Genomic DNA, 23964 nt, shown 5'->3' on the forward strand with positions numbered 1-23964 from the left:
GCAGGCTGTTGGAGTACTGGGACCTTGCTTGGTAAATGTACATTCAAATATTTGGTTTACCCTCTTTAGTGTAATAACATATAGTGACCAGCAGAGGGACTCATTCAATCAACGCTCTATCGCAGGAGGTCATGATCGTTCAAACTCATTCGAAGGAATCGACACAACAAAATCATTCATTGCTTCCTGGACCTGCCCTGGGACCTCCTCCCATATGAGCACACCGCACCACTCTCACGCCACAAGGAGACATCAAACCACAAAAAAAAGCTAGACGTTTATAGTGAGGGAAATCTCGGCTTCTTTGCTTTGGATACTGCCCCCGCGACCCAATAGGTGACAGAGAATCGATGGATGGTCACATGACACCTGGATGACAAATTACGTTTGCGCGTGGGTGCGCGCGTGAGCGACCTCCAGCTCTGATTTAATCTATTCTAGTGTCTTGCTGCAGTGATTTATTTGGTCATAGCTTCTATTCACGAGAGGAAATAAAAACAAAACAAAATCGCTTCAACATCTGCAAAACATTCATCTTCATCACATCCAAAGAAAGGAGGGGGCGTTGACGCGAATGACGTCACGGCATTGTCAATGACGCACGTGAGTGCAGGTGAAGCACCACGACGTCTCGTGTGTGCGGGCGTGCGCTCACTCGCGCGCGTGTGTGTGCTCGCGTCCTGGCTGCAGCAGAATGGAGACGCTGCTGTGACCGACCAGGCTCCATCAACCTGCAGTCACTGCGGTCCAGTCATGGAGGTCCCGCTGTTGCTTCTACTGCTCGCGCTCACCGCGGCTCCGACCACCGCGCTGGACTCTAACGTCACTTTCCTCTCAGATGCCATCGACTACAAGGATCCCTGCAAAGCTGGTAAACTCCTTTTAAAGTCATATTTACTTATGTTGTCATTGTTGTGACAACTATATGAACAACAAAATGCATTTAATGGAAATTATGTTTTCGCCAAGACTTACGATCATGACTCAATTCGTTTGTGTTTATTTTCATGCACCTACTCTTTCAGATTTTTTTTACATCAACGTCTATGTTTGCAACTACCATTTAAGAACTATTCTTCCTCAAACTTGCCGTGAATATTTTTCATCTGCATTTTCAATACATTTTATCTTATCAATATACTCCAGTCTGGTGAGAGCATGAGTCCAGGGCAACAGTTCAGTTGTTCTGAGTAACAGTCTGAACAGCTCACCTTCTATGATGCAGTGACGGTGTGTCTCTACTTTTTTTTTTTTTTTTATAATAGCCACTACTTTGAGCAATTCCTCAGCTAGAGTGCAGGAATACAATCTGTCTGGTCCTAGCTCTGCACCAGCCTTTCACGTTGATGCTGCCGGATGAACCTGTTAAAGTCGGCACCCTGCTTATCTCAATCATATCATAACAGCTATCCTGCTGTGACTCTTAGAAGAGTGGAAATGGCTTCTCTGTAAATATAATAAATAAACTTATGTGCTCATCTTATTTGAGTCTCGTAATAACAACTATCTGTTGTGAGCCGTTTGAGATCGGAGAATTAATTTTTTGAAATTGTCCTCGCTTCCCAGGAGGTTTATTAAAATAACCAAATTAAAATTACAGTCCTCAGTGGATTCTTTGGTTCACTCGAGCAACAAAATGCACAACAGTTGGTGCTCTGTAGGCATGAAGGGAACAATGAATCAGCAACAGGCACTTCAGCCAGTCTTGTGTGCTTCTTATTTATTTGGTCATTTGTCCTCATCGTCCATGGACCGTGATGCAGTCGCAGTCGCAGTGGTCCAAAATCGTTAATTTGTTTTTTTCAGAGACACTTCGGAGAACCCCTGCCGTAAACACACATTAATTTAGTGTAACTCCACACATGGTCAGAATAGTGACACTGTGAGCAGCTCTTCTTCAGGTGCTGAACTGACCCTACCATTGTATTTCTACTTGGCGACTTCTTCAACACATCGACTTTGTTGTTTATATTTTAATAACATAACTGTTTCAAACGTAAAAATGAAATCCCATGATACAACAATATATCCCTCATCATTACACCAATACCATAAACCAGCAACATATTGACCTCATGAAAAGTGAGGCGCTATCGAGCAGGAGTTTGATGAATGTTAGCACACAACATGCTAACATGAAGCTGATGATTTGTTATTCACATGATCCTCGATCCTCCTCATGATGAAGTGGAGGAATTGAGTCAGTGTAAAAAAAAAAAAAAAAAAAAATATATATATATATATATATAACATACTATATTATATATATAATTATATATAATATATACAATATTATATATATATATATATATATATATATATATATATATATATATATATATATATATATATATATATATATATATATATATATATATACACGTGTTCTGTGTGCATCAGTGAAAGTGTTGAAAGGATAGTAACTCAAATATTTATTTTGTCGTGATGGAACAAACCTTGGAGGCATGAGGTGCACTGTAATGTTTTCTGTCAGAATTCATATTTCTGTGATGTGTTTTCATCAACAAATCATGAAGTATATCTGGACAATTTAACACGATCAGCTGTTTGGAGTCTCCCGGAATTTTTTTTTTCCAAACACTTATTAGCAGGACTCCAGCTGGCTCAGTTCCCTTCCCACTTATGACTTCTGAAACTCCCCCACCAAAAAAAAAAAAAAAAAAAATAGCCCACCGTTCTGCTCCGGGGCAGTTGCCTGGAGACTGGAGGTCAGCGAGGCCGTGCCAGCACTGGATGCCGGTGAAATCCCTTTGACATCGGGGCGCTACAGGAACTACAGCCGTATACGTTCACCGCTTGCATGACTGCGCTCACTTCAAAGGCAGATACAGTCGACTTTAGCGGAACCTTCAGACGTCGTCACATCACACGACCAAATGAGGTATTTAAAGAGGAAGAGCAGTCAGCTATTCTTCTGACTCAAACCACATGGAGCCCTGATTCATTCAGGATGTAGCGCCAAAATAATGAGAATCACTTCTTGGAAGAAGGGAAGAACAGAGCCAAGTCTCATTTAAAGTTAATCCTCCATTCACGCAAACATGTGCAGCTGAGAATTCAGCACAGTTTGCTTTCTTAATTGATCATATCAGCCCAAAACACCGTCATGTCCTGAGATCACAGATTGATACTTGACTCAAATACTTGTATCTACCCGTTGTTAAAGCAGTTTGTATTATTGTATTAAAAAGCATTATTTAATTAAACTTTTCAACAAAAAAAGCTGCTTGAATGGCCACTAAATTATTACTCAATGGAAATATATGAGATTGCAGTGTAATTCTTTACCTATTATTAGTGTACCACTTGTCAAAAGCACTTCCACTCATTAGCCCCATGATGCACTGCAATAGTGCAAAAGTGTTCATACTGTTTGACTAAATTTGTGTTTATGACTGACACCAGCAACCAAGGCTATCAAAGGTGTCAGTGTAAGAACAAAGATGGTCACTGTTTCCTGCTACCTCACACTTGGCGTTGAACCAGTCCAGAGAAAGCCACAAGCTGACATTACCTACACCAGACCTGGGCAAAGTGCGGCCCAGGGGCCATATGCGGCCCGATGACTGCATTTCCGTGGCCCCTTGGGTGTCAGACTAAAACTAATATGTCACTAATATATTTTTCTGCTTTTTTTGTTCTTTCTCTTTTATCACCACCACTTCAGCAGTGGATATAGCATGCTCTTGTTTGAAGACTATAATATTCTTTTCATTAGCCATTATTGTGTGCTTTTCTTGATCAAAATACCTTGAAGGAATATTGAAAATATATTTTGAAATAAATTGCCTTCTGGTCCATAATTATGTTTATTTATATTCAATTTAAATGCATATAAAATGAAATATTTCAATAGGTTTCATGGCATAGTTACACTTCTCAATATCCTTACTTTCATTTAATCTTTTTAGGTTCATTTTGTCCTTGTTACTTAAGTATATATTTCGGATATTTTTCCGTTTTACAGTTTCTAATGTGGCCCTTTAGGAAATTTAATTGCCCACCTCTGACCTACAGGTAGCAATGTACCTCATGATCCAGTGTTTGTACAGCAGGGAGTTGGAACCATCCCATCTTCCCCGAGAGAACCTGGACCACCTTCCTAACTAGTCCTGCTGTTGTCTTGTGCCCTCTACACGTCTCCAAACAGGGAGATCCTTGCAGCCACTCTGTAATGTTCCAATGTTCCACTGGGTCCACCTGCATTTGAGCTTCAAAACTGAAATTGCATTCATGGGGGACTTGTGTGGACTAGGGGTCCGATAACAGCCCTTTTTAAAAAAATCTTTGCTTCTTTAAATAATACATCTGTTGCTAAGCTTGTACTTTTTTAGTCTTCCAGACCTCCATGTGGTGTTCAAGAGACCTGTGAGTCATAACTGCCGATCCAAGAACATCACAGGTTTCGTGACTCAACCGTCGCCCTGTTTTTCTGTGCTGTTTTCTCCTCCCTGGAAGCAAATTCCTGCCTTTGTCCTTTGAAAAAAAGTGGCCCCAACTGGACTTCTGTTTGATCAGCAAACAGTTGACTCTTTACACAAACTGGTGTTTGTCGAACGGCACTGAGATTGATGCCCCCAAAAAATGGTATATCATGTGAACTGTTGCTAAGCAGAACACCAAGTGTTTGCTTGTGGAGAGCAGCGTGTTCTTCTTCTGTTCATCTTGGCTGTCAGTTTGTTACATCAGTGGACGTGCTCTCCCAAGTAAAAATCAATACAATGCCGATCCTGAATTCGACGAGCATTAATGTCCAACGTGTTCTTTACCAAACGTGTCCGCGTGTGTGCGAGACAGAGAGAGTGAGAGAGCTCTATTGTGTATGCATGTGCTTGTAGAACACGGAGACCACCAACATGAATTAATTCTGTCAGTACAAAGTCCAAATTGTTCCGTGAGAAATAAAAATAATAATCCTTCACGTTTCTGCAGACTCATTAAACTGTCCAAAGCCACAATCCTCTTCTAGCAGCTGAATTAGCCTTGGCAAGAACCTGCTTTTGCCCTTTAACACAGAAATGGACCAAAAGTCCTAAATGACTCTGAATGGACTGTGCAGCCAGGACCTGAACAGACTTCAGGCTTTGTCAGCGTCCATGTCAGCGAGAGTCGCTTGAGGACAAACAGTCCAGGTTATTTGTCAACACACACATAAAGCCAAAATAATCCTAATCAGTTCCATGCAGTGAGAATTATAGATTTGAACTTGGGTTTATGAGCGTAAATACACTGAGGTCAAACATGGACCTTCATAAAGTAGAATGATGATAAGCTTCTATTTCCCAAGTTCAACATGGCAAACTGAATCAGTGTACGGCAACACTTTGTTTAGCAGGTTTAACAGGCTCCTTGTGATTATAATCTGGGCAGCTGAATGGTTATATTCATCACCAAACCAGTTAAAAATTAACCAATAAAAGGCTAATTCCAGGGCCAGGTTAGCCGTGACATTTGATGTTGTCCAGGGTTCGGAATTGTTTTTTTACACCAAAAACCAGACAGAGACCAAAAAAGACTGCAATGTTCCACAATTGATTGAGAAACTTTGATAAAAAGCTGACACTGATGGATGGTCATTTTAATGACGGTTGGGAAGGGGAATGCCTGTGTGTGCCTCTGGAAAAAGCCAGCGTGTGAGTGTGTGTCATGTGTGGTGTGTAGGCGGTGCTGAAGGGGTGCAGTTGATGTATTTTGACACTTGCCTCCAAAAACTGCAGTCTTTCATGGAAACTCTTATAGACAGTTTAACCAGTAAGAACTTTGGCTGTGTCCCATTTATCACCCTAACACTCGTTGTTTTTGTCTTAATTCAATCTGCACAGTAGGATTTACACATTCATGGTGATCATAACTTATTTAGATGGAGTCAAAAATTTGTTTTAATTTTCTATCAATGCAACGTCATTGAACACATCTCAAGTGTTAGGCTGTGTCCCATTTCTCACCCTAACACTTGTTTTCGACCCTAACACTGGGTTTTGCATGTTCACGTGTCAGTGTAGTGTGTCCCAATACTCCTCAGACCGAGGGCACTCGGCACTCACCACTTGAAACGATCCCTTCAAACCGATGGAGCTCCATAGCTGACTTGAAACCAAGTGGGAATATGAAGTGTGTGATACCAAAGTACTTTATTTAAAAACTATGTTGGACAGGACAACAGGGACATTTTAGTAGCGAGGACCGTTTGTTGACTTTCTCTCATATCACAGTCCGACAACATGAACAATACAACATGTATGTACAACAGTATGTTTTTATTTCTTCTTAACAAACAACAGTGGGCTAACATTAACATCCTCATACCTCTAACAGATCTATCACTGCAACATAGCGGCTTCGGCTCCGCCCACTTCTTCCCTTCTCCCATGGTTCACTAAACCGAGTAAGATGATCAGCGTCGATGCAAGAGGTTGCAAACACGTTGGAGCTGGCATTTCCAAAACGTCTCCAAAACTGGATATGCAGGAAACAAAACACAGCACAGCAGCCAATGTCACGTTGTTTTTACGCGTGACGTCATGAAGTGTTGTCCCAATTCTTAGGGACCTCAATTACTTCACTTGGCGCTTCATCGTGGCGGGTGCTCAAGCGCTAGTGTTAAGTGCTCGTGTTAGGGTGATAAATGGGACGCAGTCTGAGACTCTAAGTCTAGGATCTGACTGAGATGTCTGTCACTGTGATTTTCTTTCTAGATTCACACGCTTTGAGTAAAGCTGTTTAGTTCAGTGTGCTATGTCCCAAGCTAAACTTCGGTTCTTATCCAAATCTTTGTCCTTTAGCTGCCTTCTTGGGAGATATCGCTTTAGACGACGAAGATCTGCTCATGTTCAAAGAGGTCCTCCAGACAGACGGCTCCATGCGCAGCGCTCCAGACAACACTACAGATTCAGGTTTGAAGTTTGCATCAGTTAAACTAATGCTTGCTGCACCACTTGAACAATGAAGCCCTGACTGCTCAGTGGAAACAGGGAACTATTCCATGCCCAGCGACAGTCAGAGGAGCAGAAGAGCCACAGAGAGACGCAGCTTCTATCGTTGGAGAAGGGCAGCCACCTCCAGGCCTGAGCGTGTCTGGCCGGACGGAATCATTCCGTATGTGATCAGTGGAAACTTCAGTGGTGAGTTTGGAGAAACGGCAGCAGCCACTTTGGTACAAAGGACTTGTTCATCAACATTCAGGTCTGTGACTTACTCAGTTTGCTTTCAGGAAGTCAGCGAGCAATTTTCCGCCAGGCAATGCGTCACTGGGAGAAATACACCTGCGTGACCTTTACTGAGAGGACAACAGAGGAGAGCTACATCGTTTTCACCTACAGACCTTGTGGGTAGGTTGGCTAGCGATGGTTGAAGTCATGTCAGTGGTCAGCATGTTTCACGTCTTGCTTTTAGGTGCCAGCATCCTGGGTTGGTAAAAGTTTGCATCTTTGAGTGACCGTGCTTACTATTGTAATGCACCCAGTTTTGCCACAGTTACTTTGAAAAAGTAATCCAACGACTGATTACTTGAATTTAAAAGTACCTAAGTCAGATCGCAAGTTACTTGTCAAGTTACATTTGACAGTCGACTACAGCTCTCATTGCCTAAACAGCATCTTTTATGTCAATTTTGAGGTTGGAGTTCTTGGGGGTCCAGCGTTTTTCCATGTGTAGTACAATCTCAGTTATATGAATGTACAGTCAATGTTTTAGTTTGACCCACTCGAACCCACTGGAGCGAAAACCACACACAAAAAGCAACAGCTATGAAAAACAAAACAAAGTGATATATTGTCATTAATATAGTAAAATGTAGGGAATGCCCCATTATTTTTTATTATTATTTTAGGTTTTTGCTTTTTTTTTTTTTGTTTTAACTCGGGAGAAAATTTCGACAGATTTGCCAGGCGACTTTATTTCGCTCTCTTTAACCGGTGATTTCTGCGCATTGGTGGATCCAGCATGGTTAATACTGTCATCTATAGCAGACACTAACTCAAAGTAGTGGCTGTATTTTCAGCTAGAAACGTGCATCTCCTCCTCACGCCTCTGTTATTTACTGCAGTGTAGCCGGCAGCTTGAGCTGCCACGTGCTGAAAATGTGACTGGTGTGTCCCGCACATGACGTCATGCCCAAAGACGCAGTTGTAGAAAGTAAATGGTAATATTTCACTTCCCCACAATGGCAACAATAGTAACACAAGGTGACTTAGATAAGTAACTTTTATTTGATTGCTTTGTTTGAAATAGTTACTAAGTTACTAATACTAAGTAATGCGTTACTGGCATCACTGAATGTACCTTTCATCCAAATAAGGTTGTTTTAATGCAGCTGCTAGACAAGGCTGCAAAGCTTTGCGACATCTGACTAACATTATGAGTAGAATACTTTAGCAATGACTCATGTAAAGAGTCTGGTTTTTGCTGAGGTTGTCAGTGAATCTGTTGTCCATTATCTGACCAACATGGCGCCCTACAGGTGCTGCTCTTATGTGGGCAGGAGAGGTGGCGGCCCACAGGCCATTTCCATCGGGAAGAACTGTGACAAGTTTGGCATCGTGGTGCATGAACTCGGCCACGTGATCGGCTTCTGGCACGAGCACACTCGTCCCGACCGAGACGAGCATGTAAGCATCATCAGGGACAACATCCAGCAAGGTACCGCAGGGATTTTAGGGCGCCACTCATCAATTCCTCCTCCTGAGTCCTCGTCTGAAATTCATTTCCCCGACAGGACAGGAGTACAACTTCCTGAAGATGGAGCCTGACGAGGTGGACTCGCTCGGAGAAGGATACGATTTTGGCAGCATCATGCACTATGCAAAGAACACCTTCTCCAGGTCAGCGCATTTGTTGTCACCCCAAATCTGCTCTGCTCCTCTTGTTGCCCTGCTGCTTCACTTTGTTTTGGATGCTTTTTACCTCCATCACCACTCTGCTGGTCCGGGTCATGGAGGCAGGCCAAGCTAAATAAAAGCCGAGCAGTGTGGGCTTTACAGAACAATTTGGACCAGAGTGGGCTTTTTTGTCTCTCTGGCATTCTGTAGCAGAGCTCAAATGAACCAGCCAAAGCTCCATTCAGTGGATTCTGTTTGCACATGCCTGTCATTCATGAGTGTGTTGCCATGGAAACCATGCAGGAGAGAGCTGCATTTATCCGCTGAGAGATTATACGAATCGATCGTTGCGCACATGAGCCCAGTCAGACTTTGATAACTTCTTTTTACTCCACTTTTATGAGTACATTTTAGTTCGTATGGGTCTTGTATTATATATCTATATATTCAAGAAATTTCATTGTAAAAACATGCACCAGTGAGAAGCTGAGCGATATCAACATGTGGGATGAATTCTTGAATTATTAACTTAATCATTGAGTCATGTCGATCCATCCAACCGTGATTCCACTGCCTCTCAGATCATGTTATAAAATAGTGGCACTGCATCAGGAGCAACAACAGATTTGGACGATGTTGTCGCTGGGTCCATCAGATCCTTCAGAGGCGCCAGCTAGTGCTGGGTAAGTGAGGCATCATAAAGCCTGTCGACACAATGGCACACCGTGCTGATACTGTGTTGATACTGTGTCACTGAATACTGACACCTGCTGGACATTAAAAATCCCTGCAAGCCACCGACTTCACAGACTGAACTGACACTGATTTATCATTTAGGTCTTTGCATTCATGATTATTCCATATCTTTAAATAAGGTGAATGTGTATCGTAATGTGAAAAACGTGAAAATGATGTGAATGAGGATGCCTGTGGACCCCTTGTTTTTACACATTTTTATTTTAAAAAGTTTTTCCTCTGTTTTTAATTTTTCTAAATTAAATCATATCTTGAAATTAATTAGAATTAGAATGAAACAAGAGAAGTCGGAAATCTGAAACAAACAGGGTAGGGCGTTATTCTCCGATCAGTGATGAAAATGGTCCCACACGACAGACAACTTGCGTTTCCCTTGGAGCTGCCCCCTAGATCCGCAAAGACATTCACAAGGAACCGTGAGATCAGATTGTTTCAACAGTTGCTTTCTGTTGACAGATGCTGAGATAGAGATAAACACAGTTCGGCGCGTTTTTACTGTGTAAACCTGTGTAACCTCAGTGTTTGCTGTGACAAATGTCGCCTGAAACTTGACTCTACATGTAAGTCAGTCGTGACTCCTGGTGTGGATTGAATGGAGGGTGCCCTAGACCTTCTAGATGCCCCTAAACTGAAAAACCTGAAAAATGGACGCCCTCCAGCACTCAAAACCGGATGCCGTTTCCTCTGCAGGACGCCCTAAATGTATTATTAGTGCCTGTATAATGCCCAACTCGTAGTGTCATCTCACTGGTTTACATGAAATTGTGTTTCTGCCCGGTAATTTTGCGGAATATGATCCAAATTCACAGATTCTTGTAGCTTTCCCAACCGTACTTTGGCCATCGCGGTCGCTACATTTGTTTACCGCCGTAAATGTGTTTGAATGAATGAATGTTGTGGTAGTGAAAATTTAGAGAACCATCACAGATGATGCAACTGCAGGCTTCTCTTGCATAAATATATGAAATAAGATGGAGACACAAGCCCAGGGGAGCCCTGCATCTCAAGTATTGTGGCAAGAGTTACTGAGTTCATGTCTGTAAACGTTTGTTGTTTGGCTCAGATGCTTGTTTATTTGTTGTTTATCAAATAGATAGGTACAAATAGATGTTTACAGCTGTGTTTTTTACAAAGCAAGTTGGAAGTTAGCAGTTGACGTGATGTGTCGGGAGGGGGTGGAGTTAGGGGCGGGGTTTGTGTTGGGGGCGGGGTTTTGGACACCCTCTTTCAAAATCCGAGCTAAAAGCCTGGTCTGAACTCACCAACAGTGTCTCCAGGACTGAAGCCACTGCACTGATCTGTTTTTCCATATCAAATTCTAGTCTTTCCTTAATCATAAATTAAACCATGAAGGATCTACTACCTGGGCAGTTAAGATGTTCAGTTAAGATGTTGTGCACTTTTTTCCAGCACAACCTCCTCCCTGCTCCAAAGGACATTGTTTTCGTGGTTTATTATTATTATTCTTATTGTAATATTTTATTTTCAGCTTTTTCATTGAAAAAAAGGAGTATAAAATACAAAGCATTACATAACAGAATTCACTCAAGTTGGGTTGTCAAAAAAGTCAGGTGGTTGTGTAAATATAACTATTTATTAAACAGACAAACAGTGAATTATAATATATATTACAAGATGAAAATGATAAAGGGGCATAGCAAAGAAGGGAACTATCAATCAGGGTAAACAAAGAAAATATGTGCTGCACTTTAGATTTGGTGATGCAGCAATTTATTCTTCAATAATCATTTATGACAAATATCGAGACCAAGTGCTCAGATGTTCTTATTGGGATGATATGTCATCAAGAAAAGGTTGCCATTTTTTTTTAACATTCTCAACAAGTCTTTCAAATCGTATTTCTTTGATAAACAGTGTATTAGCTAATTTAATTAGCCATAAGTCAACAGCTCATCAACATATTTTTTAAATATTTTTCTCTGCAATAATATAGCCATACCAAAATGCTCAGGTCTTAAGACGTCTGCAAGTTGTTTTGACCAAACCAAGATCGCAGCTTTTGGATCTGGTTCTATATTGGAAAATGTTAGCATAAATATGGAAAATAGCAGTAGAACCAGGAACAAAACATTTGGGTCAACGTACCATCTGATGGCATTTAATACATCTCAGCGAGGAATCTGGCTAAAATGAATGTAGTTTAGCTCAGGTATGGTACAGTCTATTATTTTTTTTATTTATTATTATTTTTTAAATGCCAGTGTGAATGACACCTCTGTGCTTGATACTCATCCTTGTTTGTAGACATGATTTCTGTCACATTGGTGAGCAATAGTGATGTCACACTCGGAGTCTAAAAATGTAGAAATACTTCAAAGAGGGATATTTAGTCTCTGTGGCTTTTGTGTTTACTTGCGCAGGGGCGTCTACCTGGACACAATCCTGCCCCGTTATGATGTCAACGGCGTGAGACCACCAATTGGACAGAGAACTAGACTGAGCAGAGGAGACATAGCACAAGCACGCAAGCTCTACAAATGTGCTAGTAAGGTTGAATTCTTGTGTATTTCCACACGTCAAATTTTGCAGTGGAACTGTGCAGCTGAATTAACAAGGCTTTTTGGCTGTGACAGAGTGTGGGGAAACCCTGCAGGAGAGCTCGGGAAACTTTTCCTCCCCAGATTTTCCCAACGGCTACTCGGCTTACGTCCACTGCGTGTGGAGGATTTCTGTCACACCTGGAGAGAAGGTGACAGCGGGAATGAACAGACCACATGCAGAATAAGCCTGTTAACTCCAGCATTTGTGCAGCTGTGTGACATAATTACAGGGGTGTTGTGGACTTGTTCAGGTCAGGTGGTTTGAAGATTAGGGGAGAGGGGGGAAGTTATTACTACTATAATTATTATGACTATTCTTCTCATTCTTATGATTAAAAAAAATAATCTAGTTAATTATAGAATTTGTGATGAATTAATCTCAATTAATCGCAGTTTAATGAAATAAGAATATTTGCCACAAGAAGCCAAAGTTTTCAATTGGAATGAATGTGGTATATGACTGATTCAAATGATGGAGCCATACATACATTTAAACAACAAAATATTGTTTATTTTGCATCAGTTTGACAATAGCACAATAAATCACGATGGTGTCTATATTCAAGTTTTTATATCACCTTATTTAAACTAAAGCTCTCTGTAAATGTCTTGAAAATATTTGTCTAAGAATTTCAATTTTATAATATTAAATTACATTAAATTACTTATTTTCTGTTGTAATTAATTAATCGTAATAATGTTGTAATTAATGAATTGTAATGAACTCATTAAAGTCCCACCACTCATTATTATACATATTATTAACAATTATCAATGTGTGGTATATCAATGATGGGTGGGAAAACAAACGTTTGAACAACTCGCTCAATAAATAAAATCCAAATAATAAAATGATTATTATGTAATGAGGATGTACACATTGTTCAGAAAACAAAAATATTTTTTTAACATAAATAATTTACATAAATCATTAAATATACAAGAGATGAGAAACTGCATATCATGCAATTGTAATCAATATTTTAATCTTTATGAACCAATTTAGCAAATTTAGATTAAATAAATAAAAGAATACCAGACCGGAAGGGACAGTTTTATTTCATGGGTTTAAATAGTTTTACAGGTAATTGTGTAATGAAATATTTAAAAATGTGATTCATCAACTGGTGTGAATATTTCAATATTTCAACCTCAGTGAGGTTCACTATTTCACTATTAAGTTAGCTTGATTTGCATAAGTCATTTCACCAGGGGCGAGGATCTTTTTTTGAGTGTAGAAATGCTGGATTAAAATTGATACACTGAATTATTGGTAGTGAAATAAATGCTGAGTTGTCTATTGGACCGTTGAAAGAGATTAGAAAAAAACAGAGGTGGCGTCTGTAACAGTGAGCGTTAGCCGGTGGAATGGCGATGGCGCCCTCTAGTGGTACAGTTCAGAACATACAACATAGACTAGAATACATAGTTAAGGACAAATTAGAGTTTGATTTCCTCACACCATGTCCCAGTAACCCCTCAACTTCCATCTGTCTCTAGATTGTTCTGAATTTTACTTCCATGGATCTGTTCAGGAGTCACTTGTGCTGGTATGACCATGTGGAGGTCCGAGATGGGTTCTGGAGAAAAGCTCCTCTCAAAGGTTTCCCATCACAGTCGTAGGCTTTCTAGCGCTAACACATGACTGCTCAACTCCTCGCGTGTTCACATGCAGGTCGCTTTTGTGGAGACACACTTTCTGAACCAATCGTCTCGACTGACAGTCGACTGTGGATCGAGTTCAGAACCAGCAGCAGCTGGGTGGGTAAAGGCTTCTCAGCGGTGTATGAAGGTACTCCAAACATGGCTTAGCTGTCATCACAGTTCAAGTTTGGGTAATCTCCTCTCACTGGTGCAGCCATCTGTGGAGGAGAAGTGAAGCGGGACAGTGGGCAGATCCAATCTCCCAACTACCCCGACGACTACCTGTCCAACAAGCAGTGCGTGTGGAAAATCACGGTGGCTGAAGGTTTTGAAGTCGGTCTCTCCTTCCAGTCATTCGAGGTTAAAGCCTTTCACCTCAGGATCTCTTGAAGTTGTAGTGCCAATAGAGTTGTCACAGTCCACTGTAATGTGATGATCCAAAATGTGTCCTCACCTCAGATGGAGAAACATGACACGTGCTCCTACGATTATGTTGAGGTGAGGGACGGAAGTTCTCACACCAGCCCACTGATCGGCCGTTTCTGTGGCTCCAACAAACCCAGCGACATGAAAAGCAGCACCAACCAGCTCTGGCTCAGGTTCGTCTCAGACAGCTCGGTGAACAAGGCCGGGTTCGCCGTCAACTTCTTCAAAGGTGAAGGTCACAAGTCAGGAAGACTTGTTATCTGGCTCCAGTCTTGGTCAGCGATTGTTGTTTTGTCAGAGATCGACGAGTGCGCCAGTCCAGACAACGGTCACTGCGAGCAGCGCTGTCTGAACACGCTGGGCAGCTACAGATGTGCCTGTCACCCCGGATTTGAGCTGTCAAGTGACAAGTCCAGCTGTGAACGTGAGTGTCATGTCAACACTGACTTTGAACTCACGTTGAAGGGCATATTGCTCTGCAAGAAAAACAGCAGATTTGTCTCATATGGTTTAAACGTTCCAAGAGAAGCTGAGGAGATATAGAGTCTATCTTTAAACAAAAGTGATTATGCAAAAGGAATGTTCAACAATGCTAAATTCCCCAAGAACTGATAAACAAGCCACATTATTGGTTGGAAAAAATTGAATTCTATAATTTGTATTTTTAAAACCACATTCTTATCAATGGCATATTCACAGCTTAACAGTAAAAAAAACAGTTCCTTAGTCATATTGGATTGAAACAAATAAAGCAGTGTGTGTAGCTAAAATATTTAAATTAATATTAATATAAATAAAAAATAGTTTAAATAGTAGTAAATAAAATCTGTCTGAATATATTATTATTATTTATATTATTTATTATTGCAACATTTCCTGTACAACTTCTTATCATCCAATAGGGGGCGATATTTCCCTGTTGACAATTACCGTAAACCGTGGTGGGCAATTGAATTTCGTAAGCGGTTGCGTTACATGCAACGGGCGTTGCTGAGTGCCTTTTGGCTAAAATCGAGAAGAGAAACAAGAGTCTTAACTTGAACTACCATTTGGTGGCTAAATATTATATAAACACACACAGAAATTGGGGAGAGTGTAGTTGCGCCTTGACATTACGTTGGTGAAATATATTATTTGCTTAAATATTTCATTCTATGTATCGTTTTTTAAGATTCTCTGTATTAAGCATAATTAATGGATGGACTTTTTAGTGGCAGATGTCTTGGCAGGCAATTTATTGTGATTTTAATTTGGGTTTTTTTTATGTTATTTTTTTATTTTATGATATACTTGAGTACAAGTTATATGAGTATCTCTGATTCCTCCCTCTAGCAGCAGCCTGTGGGGGGTTCATCACCAACCTGAATGGATCCTTTACCAGCCCCGGTTGGCCCAAAGAATACCCGCCTAACAAGAACTGTGTGTGGCAAGTGATGGCACCCAAACAGTACCGCATCACTCTGGTCTTTGAGGTGTTTGAGACTGAAGGCAACGATGTAGGTTGATGTGTGTTCCACCTTTTCTCAGTCGGGGTGAGCTAAACAGCTTCTGTCTGCTGTCAGGTGTGTAAGTATGACTACGTGGAGGTGCGCAGCGGTTTGAACTCAGACTCAAAGCTTCATGGGAAGTTCTGTGGAGCAGAGAAACCTGAGGTCATCACTTCTCACCACAACAACATGACCATTGAGTTCAAGTCTGACAACACAGTTTCCAAGAAAGGATTCAAAGCCCACTTCTTCTCGGGTGAGTCAGACGGGTCCGGCAGCTGGACTCTCACATGGTGCACATCTGTCTCCTCTGATCATGAGCTGGGCTGGATTTCCCACAGATATGGATGAGTGTTCGAAAGAAAATGGAGGCTGTCAGCATGAGTGTGTCAACACTTTTGGAAGTTACAGCTGCCAATGTCGCAGTGGCTTCATGTTGCACGATAATAAACACGATTGCAAAGAAGGTACCTCCTCCATCTGCTCTCTCAAGGTGGAATTATTCATGGCTACAGTTACACCTTCTCTTCCCAGCGGGGTGTGATCACATGATGAACAGTGTTTCAGGAGTCATCAGTAGCCCCAACTGGCCCGATAAGTACCCCAGTAAGAAGACCTGCACCTGGACTCTTTCCACAACTCCAGGTCACCGGATCAAACTGGTATGTGAAAAAAAAAAAAAAAACACCAGTTCCGTCAGCCTTTTCAGTAGTTCTGTTCACAGATTTTCAATGAGATTGACATGGAGACTCACATGGAGTGTGCGTACGATCACCTGGAGATTTATGACGGCAGGGACGTCAGTGCCCCAAGTCTGGGTCGAATCTGCGGTTCCAAGAAGCCTTCTCCAGTCATTTCCAGCGATGACAGAATGTTTCTCCGTTTCTTCTCGGACAACTCAGTGCAGAAGAGAGGATTTGAAGCGTCATATAGGGCAGGTAGGAGTGGCTTTGGCAAGATGAACATCATATCTGATAGAGAGCAGGGGTAGGCTAACTGTTCCACGAAGGTCCGCAGTGGGTGGATGTCAACTTAAATCAATAGACTTTTTTTAAATGTACAAATAGAATATTGGCCATCAAGATCTGGAAATGTCCGTAGTTGACTAGAATTAAATCCAGTACTAGAATCTGGATTGCCTTTGATGCATGCTGATATTGTGAGGATTTCTGGAAAACAGATCACAAAAAATGATCTACTGTTCAAATGCAGAATCATAACCTCTTACTCCCTGTTCCTGGAAGAGACTGTGACTGGCCCACCACTGCAGTTAAAACTTTGGACCCCTGGCTTCACGTAACCAGAGATACTCGATTTTGATATATATTAAATTTAAAAGGTTCAGAACAACAACAAACATATGACCAAAAACCTTGTTGGAAGCTTGTCCCGAAAAGAGTCAGAAGACGTTCTTGGGTCTTTGACACACAAAACGATCAGTAAAAGAAATCTCAAAGTCACATAGATAAAATGTAGCACAAAATACCTGTTTTGTCCACCACATAATTTGAATAAGTTCTTGTAAATGAGAAAAAAATTCTCCATTACTGTAATTTAAAAAGTCTCTTACCATGAGCATTTGTGGCCCTGTGTCACGTTTGCAGCCGGTCACTAGCCAAAACATAAAAACAAACAAACAAGGCCTTCTTCTTGCTTTGCCTCAGTTCATACTCACTTTCACAAGATCCTATATCTGACTCTTTAATTACGCGGTTGTGAATTTCCAGAGTGTGGGGGGAGCCTCAGAGCTGAGGTCCAGACCAAAGACTTGTACTCGCATGCACAGTTCGGGGACAACAACTACCCAGGTGGCCTGGACTGCGTGTGGGTGGTGAGCGCTGAGAAGGGCTACGGAGTGGAAATCATCTTCCAGGTGTTTGAGATCGAGGAGGAAGGCGACTGCGGGTACGACTACGTGGAGTTGTACGACGGCGCGGACATCAAGGCCCCGAGGCTGGGAAGATACTGCGGCTCGGGGGTTAGACTAAACCTTTCACTCGAGAGCCAAACCACGACTCTCTTAATCCTTCTGTGTTCTGCTTCACCCAGGTCCCAGAGGAGATTTACTCTGCAGGAGATGCCATCGTCTTGAAATTTCACACCGATGACAGCATAAGTAAAAAAGGCTTTCATGTGCACTACACCAGCACAAAGTTCCAGGACACACTACATCCAAGCAAGTGACTCCCGAACTTAATTAAAGCCTTCACTCTCTAACCTTCAACTGGTCACACCCAGCGCCAGCCAGGACTAAATCCATTTAAACCACAAACATCACACCACATCCTTCTTCTCAAACCTCAAAGAAATGCTGGGAATTTAAATGGTCATTCTCCTGGATGTTAGGAGGAAAGAGAGATGTGAATGTGATTTGGATTCACACAAGTTGAAATGTATATACTGTTATATAAGTCAGCATTGAGCTCCAATGTAGCGGCTCACCATTGTTGTATGATACGTCAACACATTGATGATTGTATTTTAGAAGTACAGAATGAAAAGAAGAAAAAAAAACTGTGTGTATTATTCTTCTCAACGATAAGTCAAGTGCTTTCAGACTTTCTCTGCAGTCGTAGGTTATGAAAGGCAATGGACCAGATTCAAAATAAACCTAATGTGTGAAACAGAAGAGCCAAAGAGGAGGAGGAATGAAGAATACTGTTCTAACACCAGTTTGATTTAAAGATCTACTGTTGAAGTGTATTGTGTGCTGTTAAACAAATATATTATATCTTGGCCCGGGACTTGAGTTTGACATCACTGAAGTATGTTGACTGTGTACAATTTAAATCTCTGAATTATACTGCTCACAAAGGTTTGCTTGTTTCAAAGGCTGCCAACATTTATCATCTCTGATAAGAAAACAGACCGACTTGACTCTGGGTGCATTCAGCTTTTTCGAATCATGATAGGACAAACTGACAGGTGTATTTTTTCCATGTCTCATATCATACTCATATCATATCATATTTTATTCAAAATAACAGATAAACAAGCAACATCCTTAAAAATCACCAGTTGATTTTAGTTATAATGAAAACAGTACAAGCGTTTACATCTTCGATTCATTGTGTACTCTCCACAAATTGACTTTGCGTGTAGAAAGATTAAAAGGAATAGCTCGGTACTGTTTTTGCTTTGTGCTAAATCTTTGGCAGGAAAACCTTAAGGGGTTCATTCTCATGCACTTTATCCAGGAACCCCAGGTTGAAGTACGGGAACAGGGTCTCCATGAAGTCTTCTCTGAAGGTGTAGAGGTGCGTCATGCTCTCCGCGTTGTAGAAGGACACCAGGCCTCTTTTGTAGTCCAGGTACACGCCGATCCGAGCCAGCGGCTCCTCCAGAGACAGCACCGTGGGTGGGGCGGTCCCAGCCATGTACTGGATTCCGTAAGAGAGGGAGAGAGTCCAGAAGCCGTTGGAAGGAAGAGCTTTGATGACCCCTTTTCGGGGCACCGATTCTCTGGCCACACCAACAGTCCAGACCGTGCTGCTGTAGACTTCTATCTCCCAGTAGTGGCGCCCGTGGGTGAAGCCCTGGCTGCCCAGCAGAGACAGCGCGGCATTAAAGCGGTGAGGGTTGTCCTCCACTGTGTGGTTGAAGGTCTGGTAGCGGACGCAGGTGAGGGAGGAGGTCAGGCTGAGCCAGGGGTTTGCTGTGCTGGAGTTAAAGGTGATCGCAGAAGGAACTAAAACATGGGGGATGGGGGGGATCAAACAATATCAAGTGAGAAATTGTATTCAGGCAAGCCTTCTATTTCACATGTGGGTATGGAGGAGGAGCCATGTCCACGTAAATACTGGATGTATTGCTGATATGATGAGATTTAGAGAGGCTTCTTTTGCTGTGTTTGGGTGGTTTTGACAAAAATGACTCAACATGAATTAGCAGTTGGCTATTGTGACGTCATAATAGAATCAATATTTGAAGTTTGAGCGAGGCACCTGGGTAAATGCTGCTCTTCATGGACTTCCACACTCTGTACTGCAGCGGTCCTGCAAACCGGCCCTCACAGAGACTCGGAGGTGAGAAAGTCGGCTTCTCAAACTTTAATGACGGCCTGCCAGCGCCAGCAGAATCAGATGTGAGAGGACGGAAAACAAGCTGTATTGCTGACATGGAGAATTCACACACTCACCTCTGGAGGAGAACCTTGATGCTCTGAAAAGCAGACACATGGATAAACATGAAGAGACAGGATTTGGGCGATTAGCTTTTTCTTGAAATCAAAGACGGCTTTTTCCACATTACATCAGCGTCTGCACGCACACTAGTCCACCCTGTGGGATCTCCCTCTGGCCCGGGGAAAGTCCCACATCCTCTGCCTGCACTAAACTCATTATCCCGCGGCTCAACAAGTGAGCTCACCGGCTGACTTCCTGTCCAGCAGCTCCAGCGCTCACAGGATGCAACAACAATTGCAACACTGACATATTTCTATATGCTGGCCTGAAAAGTTGAACATTTGTGAAGTGATGACTAAGAAACATAAACAAACCTACAGAGGGAGCATGCTAGAGTGCTTATGTTAGTCCTTTGGCAGTTAAGTTCACCCTGTCTTACGTTGGTATCTAAATACACATAAAGTCAAAAAAAAAAAAAAACTAAATAACCTTAAGGGGGTCACAGGCCTTATCAACTACAACGCCATATCAAATTACAATGTTCTTGGCCTCCTAGAAAAGGGAAATCATGTAATAAACTGTAAAAAAAAAAAAAAGTCAAGTCAAAAGCTCAGCAAAACTTTAGTCCAAGCACAGGACTGAGTCATCATTGTAGTTAATAATTTACAGATGTGCTGTTATTATGCTCCATGAGGCTCTTTCAAGGGACAGATGGGGAACTGGAGACAGTTTTGTTTGTTTGGAACTATATATATATATATATATATATATATATATATATATATATGTTTCCTCCATGTTTGTTGTTGTTGTTATCATCCTAGCGGCCATGTGTCTAGTGCATCAGTGTGATCAGTGGACCAGGAACTCCTGCACTGACAAAGGTTCCCTGTTGTCTGGAAAACAAACTGTTAGATTAAATTAAATTAAATTCATTTTATTTTTTTGTCATCTTTTTTAACCTGGTGGAAGTGCCCTTGCATGGGGTTGTGCTGGAGTCACAAACATTACTCACTCTGAGCAGAGAGTAGGGGTCCTGTTCTCTCAGTTTGTCTTCGATCTCATGGACGGCCCTCTGCAGACGTGATATCTCCACACACAGCAGAGCCTTGTGCTCATCCAGTCGGATCAGCTCCCGTCGCTCCTCTGTCTTCAGCTTCACCTGCAGCAGCTTCTCTTCCTGGTAAAGGAACTGGTGCAGGTCACTGAACTGAGCCTCTATGCGCTGCTTCAGGTCGGCGGTGTGCTCCTGCATTTAAGAATATACAGTATATCATTGACATTATTTACTGTGCTTTTCACCATATCTGACCAGACTGGCATTTTAAGAACTTGGTCATGTTAAAGGAAGCTGTCTTATGTGCAGACTTTTAATTTTCCATTTCACTTCCGGTATCTCGTACTTGAAACATCATTCCAAGGTATTAAAACTTTTACCTGAATCTAACGAGGTGATGCGATAGTTTTGCTGCTAGATGGCAGTGAAGTCACGTGTTTTTTCATTGCGATGATGATCGTTCATGTGTTGTAATTTAGTCAAGTTGAAGAAAGGGCTCCTTCCTTGTCCCTCTGTGTGTGAAGCTTTAAAGATGTAGTTGTTTTGAATAGTTGTGTGGAGTATTTGAGCTATTGCTGAAGCAGAGATGAAACTGTTCACCTTTAATTTCTTGACTTCCTCCTCAGCTTCCCGGTCACACTGCAGTGCAGTGTTCAGCTCGGCTTTGAGCGAGTCCATGGAAGTGTTCAGAGACACCTGTTCAGGAAAGAGATGTTACTTCCTTTGCTCTTGACCAAAGGAAAAATGTCATCCAGTGCAATGCTGACACATATTTCACCGCACAATGGTGACATAAATATCAAAGGGAAATAAACGATATGAGATCTCCACAATTAAATACTTGCAAAATACCAGCAGCAAAAACAACTCCGGTTATTGTTCTAATGTGAGGTGGTCCTGTCCAGCCACATCCTGCAGGTGTGTTGTAGAGCAGCTTCAGATTTTAAGAAAGTGTGATCTTTTGACTGCCTGCAGCTTGAATCATCTAAGTGTAACTCACATATAGCAGTGTTATGTATGTATGAAAGTATATTCTTCACTTGCCCTGTACTTCTGCTCAGCCTCCTGCACACACACCATGGTGTGACTTCGGTGCTCCTGGGACACGCCGCACACAAGACACACCAGCTCTTGGTCCTCTTCACAGTAGAGTTTCAGCTCCTCGCGATGTCTGCTGCAGCGTGGCACATAAGTCGGTACCTTCTCCACTAGGTTGCTCTCCGACATGCGACACCCGCCGCCGCTCTCCTCCAGTCCATGACAGTAGCTCTCCACGATGTTGGCAACAATGCGGTTGGGTCTGTAACTCTGACCTGGAAACATCTTCCTGCACTGAGGACATGAGCTGGTGCCCCCGTGGCCGAGAACCCTCGGCCCGGTCCAGTAACCCTCGATGCAGCCTTGACAGAAAGTGTGGTCGCAGGGCAAAGACACAGGCTGTTTAAAAAGGTCCAAGCAGATGGAGCAGGTTAGGTCTCGACTGATTCTGTTTGCAGAGCTTTTGGCCACTTGTCCAACTTTAGCAGGTGGGCGCAGCTTCTCCATGGCTGCAAAGTCCCCTTCCTTTGACTTCCAGCATTTCTTCTCTTGTTTCACTCCCTGGTTGAGTTTCTCCAAGTTCTGGAGGTAGACGGATTGTATTTTCTTCACTTCTTTTTGATTCATGCTGGTTCCTTTTTCCTCAAGTGTTTTTTCTTTGTCCTGGAGCCTGAAGCTGAATGTCTACGTCCTTCCTCCTTTGCTTCTCTCCTCTTCCCAGCCTTCCTGTTGACAGTGTAGAATTGAAGTGGGTGTTGCAAAGGCAGCCTCTCTCATCCCCACAAGATAGGGGATCTCAAACCCCCTCCCCCCTTCTTTTTTTTCTTCCAGACGTACGTCACATTACTTTCAGGAAACTGGAGGCGTGTTGTGTATTTTTGCTCCTTGGCTCTTTGGTTTTGGATCAGCAACTGCTACAATCCTCTCAACGTTTAATCTGCTGTCGAGTAACCACAGAAAAATGTAAATCCTCCTGTATGTGTGACATGAATCTGGCGCAGTGAATGAAGTCACAGAGATGACGAGAACACTATGGGAAAAGCTCTCAGCGTCTGCGAGTGGTGTTCATGGTTTGGACGATCCTTCGAGGGGGTAAAACCCTTGTGGGAAAACAAATTTCCGGCTGTATGTCTTCATAGAACTCGTGCCACAAAGTATTTAATGCCATGAAACAATTTTGAGAGGATAGAACATCAAGGTAGAGGTTTAGAAGAAGACAAACAATCAGAAGTTTGGTCTGCAGAGCAATCCTCATGGACATAGCAAAGCGCTGAGGTCGCTATTCTAGTGACATGCATTAGCCTGACTAAATAACAATTTGAAAATTTGGGGTGTTAAACAGCAAGTTTTAAACAGTATATATTTCTTAGGGTAAAGATCAGAGGATGATATCTGAGGTGCAGGAGTGTATTAAGTTTATGAACATGAATAACGTGGCGTTGATTTCAATGGAGTAAAATCTGCAGTTCTATAGTAAATGATCCGATACTAGACATTTGCTAAACAAACGATTCCTTTCTGCTGGAGCCCATTTCTTTATTTTGGAATTCTGAAGAAAAAAGATGTAGCTCTCTGTTTCACGTCAATTTCGCCCAAACCTTCGCTGCCTCTCCCGTAGACAAACGGCTCCTCTCACAGGCCATTAAAAACTATTATGATCTTATTTTGTTGTTGCAGCCTGAAAAGCAAAGCTGAACTAAAGTAACTTTGTATTTCTAACCACCCTCAGATCTTTAACTGGACTTTAGTGACATTTTATAAACATGGACATCACATTTTGTCACCATAGACAATTGAAACATGAGAAATCAACAACAACAATAATAATAACAAGACAAACTGCAATAATATTTTTTCTGTCTTGAGTTCCTGCCCCACATAATGTCTGTGCACGTGCCTGTTTCTCCACACTTGTCACTTGTTTGACCCTGCCTTCTTGTCTTCTGACTCAAGTCCTCCAGGGGTCGCCCAAACGTTTAACTAGCTTCAAAGTTGTGTGAAGTAACTCAGGCGAGTCTTGTCTAGACCAGAGAG

The 23964-nt window shown here is 42.0% G+C and overlaps 2 protein-coding genes across 5 annotated transcripts; one reads left to right on the forward strand and one right to left on the reverse strand.

Moving 5' to 3' along the window:
• The first annotated feature begins 699 nt into the window (after nt 1-699).
• On the forward strand, nt 700-18927 carry LOC128770467 (bone morphogenetic protein 1-like). 4 transcript variants are annotated; one of them, XM_053884948.1, is made up of 20 exons: nt 700-871; nt 6804-6914; nt 6984-7142; nt 7232-7349; nt 8480-8658; nt 8735-8840; nt 11975-12099; nt 12188-12303; nt 13655-13757; nt 13830-13946; nt 14013-14158; nt 14258-14453; nt 14523-14648; nt 15557-15720; nt 15787-15967; nt 16053-16178; nt 16246-16373; nt 16436-16649; nt 17439-17689; nt 17761-18927. In XM_053884948.1, exons 1-20 carry the CDS (start codon nt 754-756, stop codon nt 17893-17895), a joined length of 2919 nt encoding a protein of 972 aa, XP_053740923.1. In that variant the 5' UTR covers nt 700-753; the 3' UTR covers nt 17896-18927. The 4 variants fall into 4 exon arrangements, with proteins under 4 accessions (XP_053740923.1, XP_053740932.1, XP_053740940.1 ...); XM_053884957.1 differs by having other exon boundaries at nt 15560-15720; XM_053884965.1 differs by having other exon boundaries at nt 6993-7142; nt 17761-18924.
• Nucleotides 18687-23122, reverse strand: trim69 (tripartite motif containing 69). Its single transcript, XM_053884989.1, has 6 exons — nt 21937-23122; nt 21493-21588; nt 20851-21084; nt 19850-19872; nt 19656-19771; nt 18687-19399 (listed from the first exon to the last, which is right to left on the reverse strand). Exons 1-6 carry the CDS (start codon nt 22555-22557, stop codon nt 18855-18857), a joined length of 1635 nt encoding a protein of 544 aa, XP_053740964.1. The 5' UTR covers nt 22558-23122; the 3' UTR covers nt 18687-18854.
• Between the last annotated feature and the right edge of the window lie 842 nt (nt 23123-23964).

The sequence above is a fragment of the Synchiropus splendidus genome, chromosome 1 (genome assembly GCF_027744825.2).
Source record: "Synchiropus splendidus isolate RoL2022-P1 chromosome 1, RoL_Sspl_1.0, whole genome shotgun sequence".
Lineage (NCBI taxonomy): Eukaryota > Metazoa > Chordata > Actinopteri > Syngnathiformes > Callionymidae > Synchiropus > Synchiropus splendidus.

Bases quoted from the DNA above. Each gene is read 5' to 3' on its own strand.
- LOC128770467 (XM_053884948.1), top strand. From the start codon at position 754: ATGGAGGTCCCGCTGTTGCTTCTACTGCTCGCGCTCACCGCGGCTCCG. The intron at 7,350-8,479 runs GTAGGTTGGCTA...GGCGCCCTACAG, and splicing joins TTCACCTACAGACCTTGTGG to GTGCTGCTCTTATGTGGGCA. The intron at 8,659-8,734 runs GTACCGCAGGGA...TTTCCCCGACAG, and splicing joins CAGGGACAACATCCAGCAAG to GACAGGAGTACAACTTCCTG.
- trim69 (XM_053884989.1), bottom strand. From the start codon at position 22,557: ATGAATCAAAAAGAAGTGAAGAAAATACAATCCGTCTACCTCCAGAAC. The intron at 19,772-19,849 runs GTGAGTGTGTGA...TGGCGCTGGCAG, and splicing joins ATCAAGGTTCTCCTCCAGAG to GCCGTCATTAAAGTTTGAGA. The intron at 19,400-19,655 runs GTGCCTCGCTCA...CCCATGTTTTAG, and splicing joins GAAGAGCAGCATTTACCCAG to TTCCTTCTGCGATCACCTTT.